The sequence below is a fragment of the Zingiber officinale genome, chromosome 1A (genome assembly GCF_018446385.1).
Source record: "Zingiber officinale cultivar Zhangliang chromosome 1A, Zo_v1.1, whole genome shotgun sequence".
In the NCBI taxonomy this organism is placed as follows: domain Eukaryota; kingdom Viridiplantae; phylum Streptophyta; class Magnoliopsida; order Zingiberales; family Zingiberaceae; genus Zingiber; species Zingiber officinale.
The window spans coordinates 123,123,178-123,142,394 of NC_055987.1; the positions used below are offsets into that span (position 1 = coordinate 123,123,178).

Sequence of the window (19,217 nt, forward strand, 5' to 3'; positions counted from 1 at the left end):
AAATCTGAGATATCAAGTTTCGTATCGAAAGTTCAAGTTCACTTGAGCATCATTTACTAGTTTTAGCAATACTAGAAGATCATTGATAGCCTAATATGTCGTCGAGAATCACTTTTATAAATTTAAACTATTGTGCCTAAAATGTCAAATTCCTTTTGCAACTGAGAGGATTTCATCTCCCATAGAATATATATCAAATGAACACCTTGTGTGTAACTGGGAAGAACCTCCAACATAGAACAATGATAAATAAAAATAAACCAAGGACAAAGACAATTCCTCATTAGTTTACTCGATGAAGAAATGAACATAAAGAAATCTTGCCAAGTTGATACTCACATTATTCAATTTTCTTATCACTCAAGAAATCAACACTTCTCAACATAATTTTAATTTTTGAGACATAAACAAGCAATTTAGCTCTCCAGTAAGCATATACATGCATTAAATATAAATAAATATTTGTATCAGATTATTGATATTATTTAATAAAATATTGTAATTTTTTAAAACTTAGATTATTTGATAAAATTCAGATTTGTAGATTTGCAATGCACTAGTAGTTTTATAATTAAACTTAAATTTAATTACTTTTTGTATTAGTAGTTTAATTAGGTGTTTACCCAGAACCACAAGGCATGTCTACGTTAGGTTTGCCCACTCCCCTTCACTATATAAGCATGCGATTTGCACGATGAACACACAAAAGTTAGAAAATCACCTTTACCGTTCGGTTGCTTCAAGATTCGTGCACTATGATCCGGATGATAAGTCCGCAACCCTATTTCCGATCCCTCTTCCTGCTCCTCTGCCTCCTCCGGCACGCCTCCTCGGACCTCGTCGGCGACGCTTGCGGCCAGATCGCAGATGGGGACCCAAATGTGGACTACGCCTTCTGCGTGGAGTCCCTGCGCCCGTCGGCCAGCGCGACGGCGCGGGACCTCCGCGGCCTCGCGGCGGCCGCGGCCAGGCTGGCGGCGGCCAACGCGACGCGCGCAGACGCAGCGGCGGCCGCAGCGATGCGGGGGCGGGCGGAGAAGATGGGCCGCTACGAGCGGTCGTGCCTCGAGAGCTGCCAGGAGCTCTTCGAGGGCGCGGCGGAGGACCTCGCGGAGGCGGCGAGGATGGTGGAGGGTGGGCGGTTTGAGGACGCCGGCGTGCGGCTGAGCGCAGCAGTGGACGCGCCGGTGACGTGCGAGGACGGGTTCCGAGAGGGCGGGATCGCGTCGCCGCTCACGGCGGAGGACGGCGATCTGTTCCGGCTAGCGGTCATCGCCCTCGCCATTAATGCTCGCCTAAAATAAGGAAAGATTAATTTATATATATGTATAGTAAGTTTTGGTCAAAATATCGACTTGGATACCTTTGGTAAAATCGGATGGCTATTTTGATGATTTCAAATTATTGAGGGGTAAATTGCAACAATATTCCACCTGTCAATGATATGGTACCCCAGAAGCGGTTAGTATCGTTAGATCGATAAATTATAGAGACATTGTATTGTGCAAGGACTTTTTTTATGGAGAATCAATGAACCAATAATATTCTAGCGACGTTAAAAAAGTATAAATAAAGTATTAATGTGCAAAATTAAGCAATTTAAAATTAACTAATTTGAGAGTTCAATTATAATATTACCCCTAAATATTTTTTTTATTAATACTAGTCTTTTTTTAATATTAATTTTTTTTTTACTTTTCATGAAGTCTTTAATCATACTGTTACCTTTGATTGTATTATGTTTTTAGTGCTCTTTTTTTATTTAACTTTATATCTTTTCTTAATCGTGGGTATCTACATCAATTTGGCATCATCGTCTACTAAACTAGTGATCGTGCTCACGCGACACTAGTGATCGTGCTCACGCGTCGCGTGGGTATTATATTTTTTTATATAAAACAATCAGAGAAAATTAATGATGAGAAAAATTCATAATAATATGTGTGGAATTATTAATAAATTTTAAAATTATTTTTAGTGTGAATAGAAAAAAAGATATTAACATAAATTTATTTTAATAAAGGGGGAAGATTTTTAATAAAATAGTAAGATATCTGTTCAATTTAATGTACTAGAATTATGATGTCATGATAAACTAACTAACTTGTCTCCAGATACTCATAATTTAATCATCAGATATAATGTATTTATAAGATTTTTTTTAAAATAAAACATCCAGATATTCATAATTTAATCATCAGATACAATGTATTTATAAGATTTTTTCTTTAAATAAAACTTCTAGACTTTTACTGTGCATATTTCTCGATTTACCTGCTAATCTGTAAAAAAATTTTATCATCCCAAAAATAATCAATAATATTAACTAAATTTGTATTTGTATTTATTTATTTTTCAAATTGACAACTCAAAAAGTCAGGAATTTAAATTTTATATAAAAATTTAAGTTTTAAAATTTTTATTTTAATTTTTTTTTAAAAAAACATTTATAAATCCGTCGTCCCAAACCAAATGATAAAGGGGGAGGAAAAAAATTTACTTTTTTTTTTTTAAATGTTAAAGGCCTAGAATTTTTGTTTTTACTTGGGGGCTCTAAGGACGACCTTGAGGCGCTGATTATTCTGGATGAAACCTAATTTATTGCCCTTTGTAGGATTGTGAAGGCCGCCCGAGTGAGGATTATCCGAACATACACCACATCAAATAAATGAATAAAATTTAACAATTTATATATATATATATAGCCCGAGTGAGGATTATCCTAACATACACCACATCAAATAAATGAATAAAATTTAACAATATATATATATATATATATATATATATATAATGATTTGATTTTGTAAAACTTTGACTTTGTTATTTTGTGAAATAAATTGGACGAATATAAAATTTGTGTTAACTTTACCACCCGATTCATTTGTCATCCGAGACTTTTCAAAAGCAAATCATGAAATTATTAGGAATAATTGTGGCAAACCAAATTAGTTACCAAGTAATATATATGCTGCCGAAGAATCAGAATGCATTTTAATAAAATAATAGGAGTACGTTGTTATATTTGCACACTGGGTAAAGTTGCTTCTGTCGCGAAATGAAAATGATACATGGTAAATGGAAAAAAGTTGGAGATGCGGGGTATCGAACCCCGTACCTCTCGCATGCAAAGCGAGCGCTCTACCATGTGAGCTACATCCCCATTTGATTCCTAGGTTAGATTTTAATCTAATATTCTAATGAATATTAAAATGAAACTGGTTACTCATCCTACGAATCGGAAACCCCATTCGACCGACAGCGGCATCTCCGCCACTGAGCTCTTCTGGTCTCTCCTCGACAAGACCGACCGCAAAAATTCTCTAGGGTTCGCCATCTTCCCAACTTCGGCCGCAATCGGATCCCCCAAATCCCCTCCCTCGCCCCTTTTTCTTCCCCTCCTTCGTAATCCCTCTCGATTCCGTGCAGCAACGATGCGGACTTCCACAAGGCCTTCAAGATCTACCCCCAGCTGTGGAAGCTTCAGCAGGAGCATCGGAAGAAGCTGGTGGATGCCGGGCTGCGACGGTGGTAGGTGGGCGAGATCGCCGCCCGGATTGCTCAGTTGTACTACGCCAATACCAGCGGACCAGCGGATTGATCAGGTTTCTCTTCCGATTCTTGATCGCTTGCCTTGTGCTCGGCCGGTGGGAGATGGTCACCAAGTTGGTCGGTTCGCTCAAGGGAATGGTGGGAACGTATTTTTCAACGTCCTAGAGAAAGGGGACATTTTTCTTCACCCACGGCCGCGGATCCCTGGCCTCCGGCGCCTCCCACCAATGCTCTGGCCGTCGTTGGCGCCAAAGATCTCTTTTCACATGTGCATAAACTTACCACTGGCTACCTCACCGGAACCCTAATTCTCATTTACATAACCCGAGATCTCAATTTCATAGACAAAACACATCTCTTTCTAGGCGGCGAAGAACTCGGTGGTGGCACCACCGCCAAAATTCGAGTGGATTTACTAGCTCTTTGGCGGAGATTCCGACCGGGCGGGTCTCGAGGCATCGGCAGGCGAGGTTCGCACGACCCTCCCTTTTCAAAAAAATAAAAAGAATAAATAAATAGTTTAGTTTCCTTTATATATATATATATAGAGAGAGAGAAATGTTATGTTGGGCGACGCTTTGTGCGCGACCGTTAGCGACGCGCAGACGTGACACCGCTAGCTCGATTTCACTACAAATAAAATAATCCACAAAAGTTACTCTCTCCCTTTCTCTCATTTGTTCAAAATTTTGACGGCGCTTATTACCAAAAATAAAATCTCCCTCATCGCTCTCTCTCTCTCTCCCTCCCTCTCCCTCGCCGCTCTCTCTCCCTCGCTCTCGGTCCCCTCCGGGGTCTGTCCTCCGGATGACCTGACGCTTCCCCGGAAAGTTCAATATTTTTTGTCTGGCTTGCCGCTCGCCCCCCTTCCCTTGATCCCTGCGTCGAAACTCGTCCCTCGCGCTCCCGGCCGGAAAGTTGCTCCGGCGTCTTCAATCGCAGGTCTACTGTGAGATCCTACCACCTCACTCCAATTCAATTTCTTAATCCACGCCGTTATTATCTTGTGAAATCGGTATAAAAATAGTTGTAATAATTGTATAAAGATGCACCGCGGCTTTGCTCCCATTTCTAACCCATGCATCAACTACTACGACTGATGAAACTGTGCTTGTAGGATATGACTTGGATTGGTCGTGGTAGAAGGTCGGAAGGACTTATGCTATGACCTGGATGGTCGACGGCTCCAACAACCGCCTGCTCTCCGGTGGACTTTCATTTTGCTGCTACAAGGTGTAGCAGCTTCATGGGGAGGAAGCTGCTACAACGTGTATCAGTTAACTGTCCATGAAGCTGCCACACCTTGTAGCAGCTACCTTGATATTTTCTAGCAGAGATTAATGTACTCGATACTCATAGTTTTCATATTGTCTTTATCAACCCGATTCAAAAATTATTCTTAAAAAAAATTTTCACTGCTTCAGCGCCTTTCCTGCTACAGATTGATTGGAATTCTCTCTCCTTCGCTCCCTCCGTCTCCCTCGTCTTCGTCGAAGGTCGTCCGGCTGACCACTTGGGCCCTTTCCGGGAAAGTGAAAGGTCGGCTGCACCAACCGCCTACTCTCCGGTGGACTTTCATTTTGCTGCTACAAGGTGTAGCAGCTTCATGGGGAGGAAGCTGCTACAACGTGTAGCAGTTAACTGTGCATGAAGCTGCCAAACCTTGTAGCAGTTAACTTGATATTTTCTAGCAGAGATTAACGTACTCGATACCCATAGTTTTCATATTGTCTTTATCAGCCCGATTCAGAAATTATTCTTAAAAAAAAATTTCACTGCTTCAGCGCCTTTCCTGCTACAGATTAATTGGAATTCTCTCTCCTTCACTCCCTCCGTCTCCCTCGTCTTCGTCGAAGGTCGTCCGGCTGACCACTTGGACCCTTGCAGGGAAAGTGAAAGGTCGGCTGCACCAACCGCCTGCTCTCCGGTGGACTTTCATTTTGCTGCTACAAGGTGTAGCAGCTTCATGGGGAGGAAGCTGCTACAACGTGTAGCAGTTAACTGTGCATAAAGCTGTCACACCTTGTAGCAGCTGACTTGGTTAGTCGGATTTCTAGCCCCTCTATTTTCTAGCATAGATTTACACACTTTAGCCATAGTTTTCATATTATGCATATCAACTTGATTGAAAAATAATTTTTGATGCATGACTTTTCGCTCTTTCAGCGCCTTTCCTGCTACAGGATGATTGGAACATGTATATACATTAGATTTAAAAAATTTTATGCTTCTGCAGGGCCATGTGTTTAGGTTTGCTGCTACACGGTGTAACAGCTTCCTAGACTAATAACTTGCTACACCTGTTTGTAATTGTATATCATATTGCTTAAAGGCTCTGAAAAAAGTGATATGTGATGCTGCATCGGAATCTCTTTGGTTTGCAAAGCGTTGTAGCAGCTACTATGACTAATAATTGCCACACATTGTAGCATTTATATATACATGTAGCTTCCACAACTTGTTGCATTTACCCAAATTTATATTTCTTTGTTATTGTTTTATTTACCTTTAAAAAGTTTATAAGTAGCTTCCATGTTTCAGTAAATTATAATATATTGGATGTATGTGTGTAGTGCTTACCGCTAGTAAAATTGTCAGACATTGTAGCAGCATGCTACCTCGTGTAGCAGCTCTTAATGAGTATAAATATATTTGGTATTAATACGTGTGACTGGTGTAGCCTTAGCAGATCACGTCACGTCACCAAATTATATTCTACATCGTATATCAGCTAATCCTCACTAATTGCCATATAGTGTAGCAGCTAATATGCGCTCCATGTGGAAATGATGGATCAGTGATATGTGCAACAATAACTTAAACCGGTGTTTACAAATAGAGTAATATATGGTAGTTGCCGCTACAAAATGTAGTAGCTTTATGATGCTGAGTGCTTTAAGACCGACCGATCTTTCATCCATTCGGGCGCATATAGAGCTTTATGATCCTGAGTGCTTTAAGGTCGACCTATATGTAAATAGGACATGCGCACGTGGAGAGTTATGGGGCTAAGTGCTTTAGGCTTGGCTGGTATTTCATCCGGCTGGGCACACATATAGATTTATAATGTTAAGTGTTTTAAGCTAGACCAGTATCTAAATTGGATAGGCACACGTGGAGAGTTATGGGACTAAGTGCTTTAGGCTTGGCCGGTATTTGATCTGGTCAGGCACACATATAGATTTATAATGTTAAGTGCTTTAAGCTCGACAGGTATGTAAACCGGACAGGCGCACGTGGAGAGTTATGGGGCTACGTGCTTTAGGCTTGGCCGATATTTCATCCGGCCGAGCGCACATATAGATTTATAATGTTTAGTGATTTAAGCCCGACCACTCGGTTGTACGTCTGAGAAGATGACTAAAGTCCTTAGGGGGCCTCCAGATGAGCGAGCGGAAGAACTCACCCTTCAACAGTCCTTGTGAGAATGCACTCATAAGGATCTCCAACGTGGCCGAAGGGACTTCCATAGTTACCTGGTTAAATCTCACGATGTTGGCCTATAGTGCCTCCTTAAGCCCCTGCTTGACTGTGAACATATTGACGTTCGTCTTCTGATGACGATGGCTGCTCATAAAGTGTTGTAGGAATGACGCTCAAAAGTCTTTAAAGCTATAAATAGAGCCAATCGGTAGTCACCTGAACCACCTCTGAGCCGATTCGGAGAGTGTAGTGAGAAACACTCGGCGTTTGACCCAGTCAGAGTATTGATGGAGTGTGGCTATGTTGTCAAATTTAATGAGGTCAAATCTTCTTCATACGATTCGTCGTCGTTGGTATTATCCTTCTCTGTAGCATTTGATCTGGAAATCGTATAGTTATTTACTATATTATTTTTGGATGATATAAATTGATATGTGCAGCTAAATATGTATGATCTAAGGCGATAACTAATAGACGCATACCTCTGCTGCAGTAAAGGACAATTACGCTTGTCGTATGAGACACCTCGGTGACCGCATCCACGACATAGCCTCGCTTTTGAGGTTGTTGTCTCTTTTGACGATTTCAATCGTTTTCCACACCCCTTTGCCCTGACCAAAGAAGGGTCAACAATAGAGGGCCCCCATCGATGCTTTGGTTTCTTTGACTTTGGTTGTCATTTTTACTGCTAATGTTAAGATCTTGAAGTTTACTGTATACACAATCGAATTGATCATCCAACATGTTTATCCCCTCATCAGTTAAAGATGCAACATCAATAACTACTGAAGCATTATAGGATAGTCTAGAGTGTCTTGCCATCAACTTCGCATCTGGAGTGTCGATGGAAGTTTGCGCACCAAAGTCATAGATTGCCCCCCACCTTGGCATTTCTTGTCCATCGGTTGAGTATGTACTTATCAGGCAGTAGAAATACTTGGTTGATACGGAAAAATGCTAACATATGCCTACATGGAATACCCTCAAATTCAAATTTACTACAACTACACGATATGTAGTCTGCAAGTTTGTCATGTGTGAGGACCCTTGGCTTTGCAGATGAACCACTTTGAAAATTCATGATATGGCAAGATGAAAACTCTGCTACTGGGTTAATCTCTGCTAGAAAATAGGCCTGCTAGAAGACCGAAAAACCAACATTGTTGCTGAAAATAGAGGGTTAATGGCTAAAGTGTAGTGTTAATCTATGCTAGAAAATAGAGGGGCTAGAAATCCGACTAACCAAGTCAGCTGCTACAAGGTGTGGCAGCTTCATGCACAGTTAACTGCTATACGTTGTAGTAGCTTCCTCCCCATGAAGCTGCTACACCTTGTAGCAGCAAAATGAAAGTCCATCGGAGAGTAGGTGGTGTTAGTCATTTTCATGTCACGTGGCACATCAAATTAATTAAAATTGAAACTCATTAAAATTAATACAAGCGTTGTAGCAACGAGTCCCAAGTCGTATTTTTTTTTCCAAGGGTTACTAGCAAAATATGTGTGTGAACTCTAGATTTGATTCAAAATTGATTTCTCACATTAACAAAGTTATTAGGCATTCTCATCAATCAAGAATCATAAAATCATTAATTGACCAAACTACATACAATCCTTAATTTCAATCACTTCAACAACCATTTCAAGAATTCATTCACAATAACATAGAATAGAAATAGCAATCTAATCATCAAATTAGGAATCCAACACCTAAACAAGATCATAGTCACAAAGATTAAATTGCTAACTAAATCACAAAACTCTACAACCTGTTAGTATCAGAATCACTAAACTAATCAGAATTAGATCTAAGATTTGGGGTTTGTAAGCAAGAAATCACAAACAAAATTGTATAAGGAAACATGAAACAAAATAGAAATTGCAAAGAAATGTAATCAGATCACGAGATCTGAGCATGTTCGTGGATAATTCAAAGACATAGAATAAAGAAAACTAAAACCCTAAACATTCCACAATCCCAAAACCGAAACCAAACTTCATCAATCTACTGTTAAACAGATTTGTTCTCGGAAACCTCCCCTCAAACATCCAACGAACTACCAAGCTTCCAACTATCACCAGATGATGCTCATGGCCATTGGAAACCTCCCCTCAAGCTCGCATATGACTGGTATCATCATCAACCGAAGAAAAACAGAATTTGTTCTGTGATTTGCCAAGCTAATCCGATTGATCAGAACAAACCAGCTTCGCTGCGGAATGAAATGCGGAAAAGGTACAGAAACTCCAAGAAACCTCCCTCAAAGCCCTGGTGGATGCGAAGATCACTGATCGGAAACCTCCCCGATCGACAATGTGGCGGTGGACAGAACAAAGCACGGCTGAGAAACCTCCCTCGGCTGCTCTCTGATCGCCGGAAGATGAACGCCGAATCTTGGTTAACGTCGTCGGAGAAGAAAATCTGCTCTCAGATCTGTATTGTGGAAGGGAAGATTCGGCGACGAAGAAGATGAACAGTGGTGGAAATCGCGAAGCCGAGCTCCAGGTCTACTGTAGCTTCTCAACGTTTTTAAACAACTCCCTCTCTGATCGGACGGCTGAGAAACTTTTTAGCTAAATCAACGGTGAAAGTTTGCCCAAAATATGATCTGAAGGTACTGATGTTAATCTAGGGTCTGGATCAACTCTCCTATAGGTCGGATCGATCAGATCATCACTGGATGGTCCAGATCTGCTTGATCTTCAACGGACGGTCCAGATTAATCCAGGTCTTGATCGCCTCATCTTGCCCTAGATTTGAGCCCAAGTGTGGTCCAATCTGATTGGGTCCATGACCCTTTTGATGCCTACAAAATAATAAACAAATATTAGCACCAAAATACCATGAAAATAGGCTAATTTACAATTAAGTCCAAGATCAAATGCAATATTGAGATATGATGCTAATATGAGATTAAACTATGAATAAACCAATAAAAACATGCATTATGATTCAAAATAATATAGCCAAAATCATGGTTATCAAATCCCCCACACTTAGCCTTGGACGTCCCGTTCAAGTCAAGAAAAACCTAAAAATCATCTCCACAAAAATATCCTAGCAATACCTAAAAGATAGTAAAAAGAATTTAACTAAGACCATCTTAAAAGATCACAAACAATCACGAATACAATTCAAACAATAATCAGTAGGTATGGTGGTTTCAATCCAATTGAAAAATTAAGCAAGTTGCATTCTCACAAGGAATTTATCTATTCTAGCCCTCACACTCAAAATAGCATATATGTGGAGTTCACTCAATGTCACTCACAACATTTCACTACCATAAGCTTGCTTATTTTCTAATTCCCCATCACCATAAATATAGCATACATGAATCAAAAGGATTTATCAACAAGAATTGAAATGAAAGCAAGAAGAACAATAAAAGTGAATGAAATGGCAAAAGAAAAGTATTTAATGGAGAAAATTGAGAAGATGAGAGTATTGGAGGAATATACTTGATGAGTTGACTAATTTTGATGTGTAAAGAGATAAATACCATTTGTCATCACCAATTCAAAAGATCAAGCTAACCTCTCCTTCAATTTGATGGCAAACCGAAATTCTTGATACTCTATCTCCACTCTTGATACTCTCTTGCTTGCCACTTCAATTTTTTTCTCTGTTTTCTTCACTGTTTTTCCATTCCAATTTCAGCACTTTGAAACTAAAACAATTCAATATCACCTCATGGAGAAGAGTTCCCTCCCCCACACTTAAACTTGGCCGTCTCGGGCAATAAAATTATATATCAAAAGATCAACCCAAATGCAATCAAAATGATAACTAGCCAAGCAACCAATAATTCTGCAGTTCTAGAAATCTGCTCCAATATGTTTTGCCTATAGAATATATTTTCTTTTGTATTCAATATGCAGCAAAGCTTTCCCACAATCCATTAAAAGGGCATAGAAATTCAGCACGAATTTAAACTTCCTATAACAGTAAAGTCATTTACCAAACACATACTGCAGAATCAGTTTCCAGTTTCTAGTTCTCAGCTTCTATTTCTGTTATGTATCAAATTCTCAGCTCAAAAATCTCAGAACCCCTTGATAAAATAGATTAGCATTTAACAAGACCAGAACAACAGTTGGAAATCAATTTTACAGTGATTAGCTCACACAAAAACCCAAGTAGCACACAACAGCAGGTTTTCTGAAATTTCTGTACAGGTTCTGGACTCTAACAACTAATCATCATTTAGCCTCCAAAAATTCTCATTCCTTTCCATCCAGCTTCTTAAGATCCTTATCAATTTATTCTCCAAAGATTTCCAGGTTTAAACAACTCTAGCTTGTTGTAACTCATTTCTGAAGTTGGCACAGAAATGATACATTAACCTGCAAAAATTCTGCATTCTGTTCCTTTCTCTTCCTGCAGCGAACGTGTTTTTTTTTCTTTTCATTTGTTCGACTTCCAAACTGAAATTATAATCTTTGAATGAAATATCACTGAACAACTTAGAATCCATCACTGTCCAGCAACTGAACGCAATGAAACTGAACAGTTAACAGCTATAGCAAAACTCATAACCAGCAACTCTAAATATAAACCAAGATTTCAGCATTTTCAAACCTTCTTGCCACATATGTCTCAAAGTCTCGATTGTATCAACAAAGTATCAAGTCTTAAAATTCTAAACAATTGGAGCTTGCTCTTGACATGATAAGACTCAAGAAATGGACACATTTAGCATTCAATCCAAGGAGCCATCCAACACCTTCAAACTCTTCTAATGTAAAATAATTTTCCCCCACACTTATGTTAGGGTGTATACTAAAAGCCTAGCTTTTGGTATAAACATTTATCTAGTAATAAGAATCACATTGGTCAAATGTCTACATTTATGATAAATGTAGTTGTTCAATTAATTTATATTGTAGATAACATGGTGTGTGGTGTCACACACAGAGAATCATGTTATCAGTACCTTATAAATTATAAACAGTAGCTCACGACCAAAATGGAAAGGAACAAACCATTAGAAGGTCGTAGTGTAATTAGGTATCAGTTTATCTTGACTGTATAATTACACTAGTACACTTAGAGTGTATTGAGTAGGACCATTTGAGGTCGTTTCTTTTATACTGATTTTATAAAGAAACAAAGACCTCGGTTATTATGGAAGTGTGTACTCTTAATCCTAATATAATAACAAGCACATATATTTGATATTTATTTCTTTAATTTATCAATGATTGAGATTTAGTTCGATGAATCAATAAGCCCGATAAGTTGGGAAATTGTATCACTTATAGTGTGTGTTGTTGATTATAGAAGGAAACTGTGTCCTAGAGATACTAGGTTGATAATGTCCTCAAGAGGAGCTCATAAGGATTGTCATGTTAAACCCTGCAGGTGGACCTAGTCCGACATGATGATAAGGTTGAGTGGTACTACTCTTGGACTTAGATATTAATTAAATGAGTTGTCAGTAACTCACTTAATTAGTGGACATTCGATATCTTAAACACAGGGAGACTAACACACTCATGATAAGAAGGAGCCCAAAAATGTAATTTGGGATTGGTGCGGTAGTTCAATAATAGTTCTCTAGTGGAATGAATTATTATTGATAAAATTAAGTTGTGTGTTCAGGGCGAGCACGGTGTTAGGACCAAAAGTAGCTAGAGGGGGGTGAATATCTCGTCGCGTTCGCTCGGTGCTCGGCGTTGCTTGTTCCTTCAAAGATGTGCAGTGGAAAATACAGAAACAAACACACAACGCTAACACGGTTGGTTTTACTTGGTATCCACCTCACAAGAGGTGACTAATCTAAGGATCCACACCAACACACACACCCTCCACTAAATAAAACTCTCCTTTATGGTAACTACCAAGGGCGGAGAAGCCCTACAAGACTCAATACAAGAAGAGAGGGAAAGGATACAAGAAATACAAGCTTACAAGCTTACAATGAGTACAAAACCCTAACCCTAGCTTCTCTTCTTGGCTTTGATCCGCCTCTTGACTTGGAGAGCTTCCAAGATCCTTCAAGAACTGGCGATCTGAGCTTTGTGAGCACTGTGGAGGAGTTGGCGAGAGCTCTGGGGTGAATCAGTGAAAGGATGCCGAAGGAAATGAACGCCTGCGGCTATAAACGACGCCAACGGTCGGATCCCGATCGATTCGAATGTTCCCAATCGATCGGGGAGGCTTTGGATCGATCCACGGATCGATCCAGAGCGCCTCTGTGCTCTGGAAACGCGCCTGGATCGATCCACGGATCGATCCAGCGCTTATCGCGCGAAGCAGCCGCGTCCCAATCGATCCACTGATCGATTGGGACCTCTGGATCGATCCACGGATCGATCCAGAGGCTCTCTGTTCGCTGGGACAGGTCTGGATCGATCCACTGATCGATCCAGAGCCTGGATCGATCCACTGATCGATCCAGAGCCTGGATCGATCCACTGATCGATCCAGCACTTGATTTTTGTCCAAAACCAAGTCCCAAACCTCCCAAACCAACATCCGGTCAACCTTGACCTGTTGGTATGTCATGCCTAGCATCTAGTCACTCCCTTGACCTGCTAGGACTCCCTTACCAAGTGTCCGGTCAATCCCTTTGACCCACTTGGACTTTTCTCTGTGCCAAGTATCCGGTCAATCCCTTTGACCTACTTGGACTTTTCTTTCATGCCAAGTATCCAGTCAATCCTTTGACCTACTTGGACTTCCCAGCACCAGATGTCCGATCATCCTTGATCCATCTGGATTTTCCCTTGCCTGGCTTCACTCACCAGGACTTTCACCTAGCTTCACTCACTAGGGTTTTCCATCTGCCTAGCTTCACTCACTAGGACTTTCACCTGGCTTCACTCACCAGGATTTCCATCTGCCTAGCTTCACTCACTAGGACTTTCACCTGGCTTCACTCACCAGGATTTCCATCTGCCTAGCTTCACTCACTAGGACTTTCACCTGGCTTCACTCACCAGGATTTCCATCTGCCTGGCTTCACTCACCAGGACTTTTCTTCTGCCTGGCTTCACTCACCAGGACTTTCATACTGCCTAGCTTCACTCACTAGGTCTTTCATTTTGCCTAACATCCCAGTTAGGACTTCCCAGTCAAGTATCCAGTCAACCTTGACCTACTTGACTCTTCTTCAATCAATCTCTTATTGTCAAACATCTAAACCCAAACCAAGACTCAGCTTGGTTACCCAGGTCAACCTTGACCTGAGGGATATTGCACCAACACACGGGATGCTTAATTTTATCGGGAGACCAAAACCAATTCCTCCTCTCGGTCCCTATCGTAGCCTCTTGTGTTGGTTGCTACTCGGAAAACCTATAGGTTCCACTGTACAAAAATTTTGTACAAAGGTTTGAACCTTTTCCTAGCTACCATGTGTTCTTTTAAATTAAATTTTGGATCGCCTGCGGAACTTAACACGTTTGATCCAAAACTTAATCTATTAGTTCTTTTAGGTTTTGACTTGGATCTCCTGCGGAACTTTACACGTTCGACCCAAGTCTCCTTAAGTTATTAATTCCATTAAATATTAATTTCCATAATTGGTTCCCAGTACTGACGTGGCGAGGCACACGGCCTTCTTGGATATGGGAGCAACCACCACCGACTAGACAAAACCTTTTATAGAAAGCTAATATTTAATTTCCTAAAATAACTTTAGGTTAACCGAAAAGAACAATCAAATCACAAGGAAAAGAAAAACAAAAGAACACTATATCGAAAACAAATTCGAAACTCTAGAATCGTATGCCTCTTGTATTTAGTATTATTTCCAAAAATAACTAGTATGATGCGGAAAGAAAAATTACTAGTTATACCTTTTAGAAAAACCTCTTGATCTTCTACCGTATTCCTCTTCTAACCTCGGACGTTGTGTGGGCAACGATCTTCCGAGATGAGAACCACCAAGCACCTTCTTCTTCCTTGCAAGTTTCGGCCACCACAATTCTCCAAGAGAAGTAGAGGTTCGGCCACCACCACCAAGCTCCAAGGGATGCAAGAAACAAAACCACCTTTCTCTCCTTCTTCTCCTAGCTAGAACCGGCCACCATCAAGAGCTCCAAGAAAGGTTGCCGCCGGCCATAAGAAGAAGAGGAAGAAGCTAGGGCCGGCCCACCAAGGAGGAAAAGAGAGGAAGAATAATAGAGTTGATCACCCTGAAGGCACCTCTACCCCTCTTTTATAATCCTTGGTCTTGACAAATAAGGAAATTTTAATAAAAATTCCTTAATTCTTTTGTCATAAAAAAGAAAAATTATTTTAATTAAAAAACAATTTTCTTCTTTTAATAATAATGGTCGGCCACTTCTAATTCCCCAAAACAAGGAAAATTTAATTCACACAAGAATTAAAACTTCCTAATTTGTTTCTAGAAATTTATAAAAATTTCTCCAATAATTTTTATCCCTTCATGATTGGTTAATAAAAGGAAATTTTATAAATTAAATCTTTCTTTAAACATGTGAATAATTTCAGGAAAGTTATCTCTAAAATTAAAATCTCTTTTCAATCTACAAATAAGGAAATATATCAAATCTTTTCTTAATCTTTTGTAGAAACTAATAAAGAGAATATTTAATTTTAAACTTCTCTTTTAAATTATTATCATGGTAAAGGAAAGTTTTCTTAAAAATAAAATCTCCTTTCAATCTACAAATAAGGAAAGATTTCAAATCTTTCTTAATCCTTTTAGAAAACTTTAAAAGAAAAGATTTAATTTTTAAACTCTCTTTAAAACTATGATATCCACATAAGAAATAATTTTAATAAAAATTCTTTTAATATGATGTGGCCACCTAGCTTGGGCTCCAAGCTATTGGCCAGCCACCTTAAAGCCAACCTTTAGGCTTGGTCAAGCTTAGCTTGGCCGGCCCCTATTTGTTGGGTAAGAAGGTGGGTATGCGGTGGGTATAAATCTCTATATACTAGAGGCTACGATAGGGACCGAGAGGAGGAATTGGTTTTGGTCTCCTGATAAAATTAAGCATCCCGTGTTCGCCCCGAACACACAACTTAATTTTATCAATAATAATTCATTCCACTAAAGAACTATTATTGAACTACCGCACAAATCCCAAATTACATTTTGGGCTCCTTCTTATTATGAGTGTGTTAGTCTCTCTGTGTTTAAGATAACAAATGTCCACTAATTAAGTAAGTTACTGACAACTCGCTTAATTAATATCTAGCTCCAAGAGTAGTACCACTCAACTTCATCGTCATGTCGGACTAAGTCCACCTGCAGGGTTTAACATGACAATCCTTTTGAGCTCCTCTTGGGGGCATTCTCAACCTAGTATCTCTATGACACAGTTTCCTTCTATAATCAACAACACACACTATAAGTGATATCATTTCCCAACTTATCGGGCTTATTGATTCATCGAACTAAATCTCACCCATTGACAAATTAAAGAAATAAATATCAAATATATGTGCTTGTTATTATATTAGGATTAAGAGCACACACTTCCATAATAACTGAGGTCTTTGTTTCTTTATAAAGTCAGTATAAAAGAAACGACCTCTAATGGTCCTACTCAATACACTCTAAGTGTACTAGTGTAATTATATAGTTAAGATAAACTAATACCTAATTACACTACGACCTTTAAATGGTTTGTTCCTTTCCATCTTGGTCGTGAGCTACTGTTTATAATTTATAAGGTACTGATAACATGATCCTCTGTGTGTGACACCACACACCATGTTATCTACAATATAAATTAATTGAACAACTACATTTATCACAAATGTAGACATTTGACCAATGTGATTCTTATTTCTAGATAAATGTTTATACCAAAAGCTAGGCTTTTAGTATACACTCTAACATCTTGTATATAGAGATTTATACTCACCACATACCCACCTTCTTACCCAACCAATAGGGGCCGGCCAAGCTAAGCTTGAAGCTTAAGCTTAGGGCCGGCCAAGCCTAAAGGTTGACCTTAAGGTGGCCGGCCAATAGCTTGGAGCCCAAGCTTAGGTGGCCGACCACATCATATTAAAAAGGATTTTTTATTAAAATTATTTCTTATGTGGATATCATAGTTTTAAAAGAGAGTTTAAAAATTAAATCTTTCCTTTTAAAGCTTTCTACAAAAGATTAAGAAAAGATTTGAAATCTTTCCTTATTTGTAGATTGAAAGGAGATTTTATTTTTAAGAAAAACTTTCCTTTTTAACCATGATAATAATTTAAAAGAGAAGTTTAAAAATTAAATATTCTCTTTTATTAGTTTCTACAAAAGATTAAGAAAAGATTTGATATCTTTCCTTATTTGTAGATTGAAAAGAGATTTAAATTTTTAAGAGATAACTTTCCTTTTTGAAATTATCCACATGTTTAAAAGAAGAATTTTAATTTATAAAATTTCCTTTTTATTAACCACCATGAAGAGAAAATTATTGGAGAAATTTTTTATAAATTTCTAGAGACAAATTAGGAAGTTTTAATTAATTAAAACTCTCCTTGATTATAGCTTGATGGTGGCCGGCCATGTAAATTGAGAATAGGAAAATTGTTTTTAATTAAATAAAATTTTCTTTTTCATGGCAAAAGAATTAAGGAAGTTTTTAATTAAATTTCCTTATTTGCCAAGACCAAGGATTATAAAAGAAGGGGTAGAGGTGCCTTCATGAGTGATCAACTCTATTATTCTTCTCCTCTCTTTTCCTCCTTGGTGGCCGGCCCTAGCTTCTTCCTCTTCTCTTCTTCTTATGGTCGGCGTCAACCTCTCTTGGAGCTCTTGATGGTGGCCGGTCCTAGCTAGGAGAAGAAGGAGAGAAAGGTGGTTTTGTTTCTTGCATCCCTTGGAGCTTGGTGGTGGTGGCCGGACCTCTACTTCTCTTGGAGAATTGTGGTGGCCGAAACTTGTAAGGAAGAAGAAGGTGCTTGGTGGTTCTCATCTCGGAAGATCGTTGCCCACACAACGTCCGAGGTTAGAAGAGGAATACGGTAGAAGATCAAGAGGTCTTTCTAAAAGGTATAACTAGTAATTTTTCTTTCCGCATCATGCTAGTTATTTTTGGAAATAATACCAAATACAAGAGGCTTACGTTCTAGTATTTCGAATATGTTTTTCGAAGTTGTGTTCTTTTGTTTTGTATTTTTTCCCTTGTGATTTGATTGTTCTTTTCGGTTAACCTAAAGTTATTTTAGGAAATTAAATATTAGCTTTCTATAAAAGGTTTTGTCTAGTCGGTGGTGGTTGCTCCCATATCCAAGAAGGCCATGTGCCTCGCCACGTCAGTACTGGGAACCAATTATGGAAATTAATATTTAATGAAATTAATAACTTAAGGTGATTTGGGTCGAACGTGTTAAGTTCCGCAGGAGACCCAAGTCAAAACCTAAAAGAACGAATAGATTAAGTTTTGGATCAAACGTGTTAAGTTCCGCAGGCGATCCAAAATTTAATTTAAAAGAACACATGGTAACTAGGAAAAGGTTCAGACCTTTGTACAAAATTTTTGTACAGTGGAACCTCTAGGTTTTCCGAGTAGCAACCAACAACTTAAACCTTTACCCATCTTGCAAAATCAAACTCATCAAGAATTCAACCAAAACTCTAAATAAAATATAGCAAGCAAAGGTAATAAAAGGATAAAATGTAAGAGGAAAATGTTTAAAAAAAAAATTGTGAGGAAAGGAATTTGAAAGTATGAAGGGGAACAAAATTGACAAAATTCTCAATTTCCATGCATACAAATGCTATTGTGACTTTGAAAAGAAACTAAGCAAGTTCTAGAGTTCATTGTTGTAAGTGCATGCCACACAAAGATAAAATGTGTTTAGGCTTTAAGTGGTCCTCTCTAGGTATTTTTTAAATGCAATCAAGCTCAATTAATCAATATGAAATCCACCACCAAATTAACCAATATCATGCAAGAAAAGCATCCAATCATGTAAAATGACCTAAAATTGATGATCAAATTTAAGAAATTTTTACCATCTTAAAAATATTACTTAGAAAATTTCCATGAAGAATATTATTCAAATGAAATGCTATGTACTAACTAGATGCAAAGTATGAAAGTAAAATGCAAAATAAAATGCAAAGTGTAAAAACAAAGTGCAAATGCAAGGTATAAAACTAGAGGAACGTATAAAGTAAGAATTTATTAACTAAGCATGAATTAAAATGCAAGATAAAGCAAAATTAGAACCAACTCCCCTTTAATTCCGGAGGTCGAAGAAGATTGAGAAAAATAATCCATGCCGGTAGTGGAGGAATTGTGATTCCAATCAAATC

General features: G+C 38.7%; 1 protein-coding gene and 1 non-coding gene across 2 annotated transcripts; one reads left to right on the top strand and one right to left on the bottom strand.

Moving 5' to 3' along the window:
• Positions 1 to 755: 755 nt before the first annotated feature.
• On the top strand, positions 756 to 1,456 carry LOC122002437 (putative invertase inhibitor). The gene has a single exon (XM_042557609.1). It carries the CDS (start codon positions 756 to 758, stop codon positions 1,302 to 1,304), a length of 549 nt encoding a protein of 182 aa, XP_042413543.1. The 3' UTR covers positions 1,305 to 1,456.
• Positions 1,457 to 3,090: 1,634 nt separating this feature from the next.
• TRNAA-UGC lies at positions 3,091 to 3,163 on the bottom strand. The gene has a single exon. It is a non-coding gene; the product is annotated as a tRNA-Ala (tRNA).
• Positions 3,164 to 19,217: the final 16,054 nt, after the last annotated feature.

Coding starts and splice junctions, on each gene's coding strand:
- LOC122002437 (XM_042557609.1), top strand. CDS start 756: ATGATCCGGATGATAAGTCCGCAACCCTATTTCCGATCCCTCTTCCTG.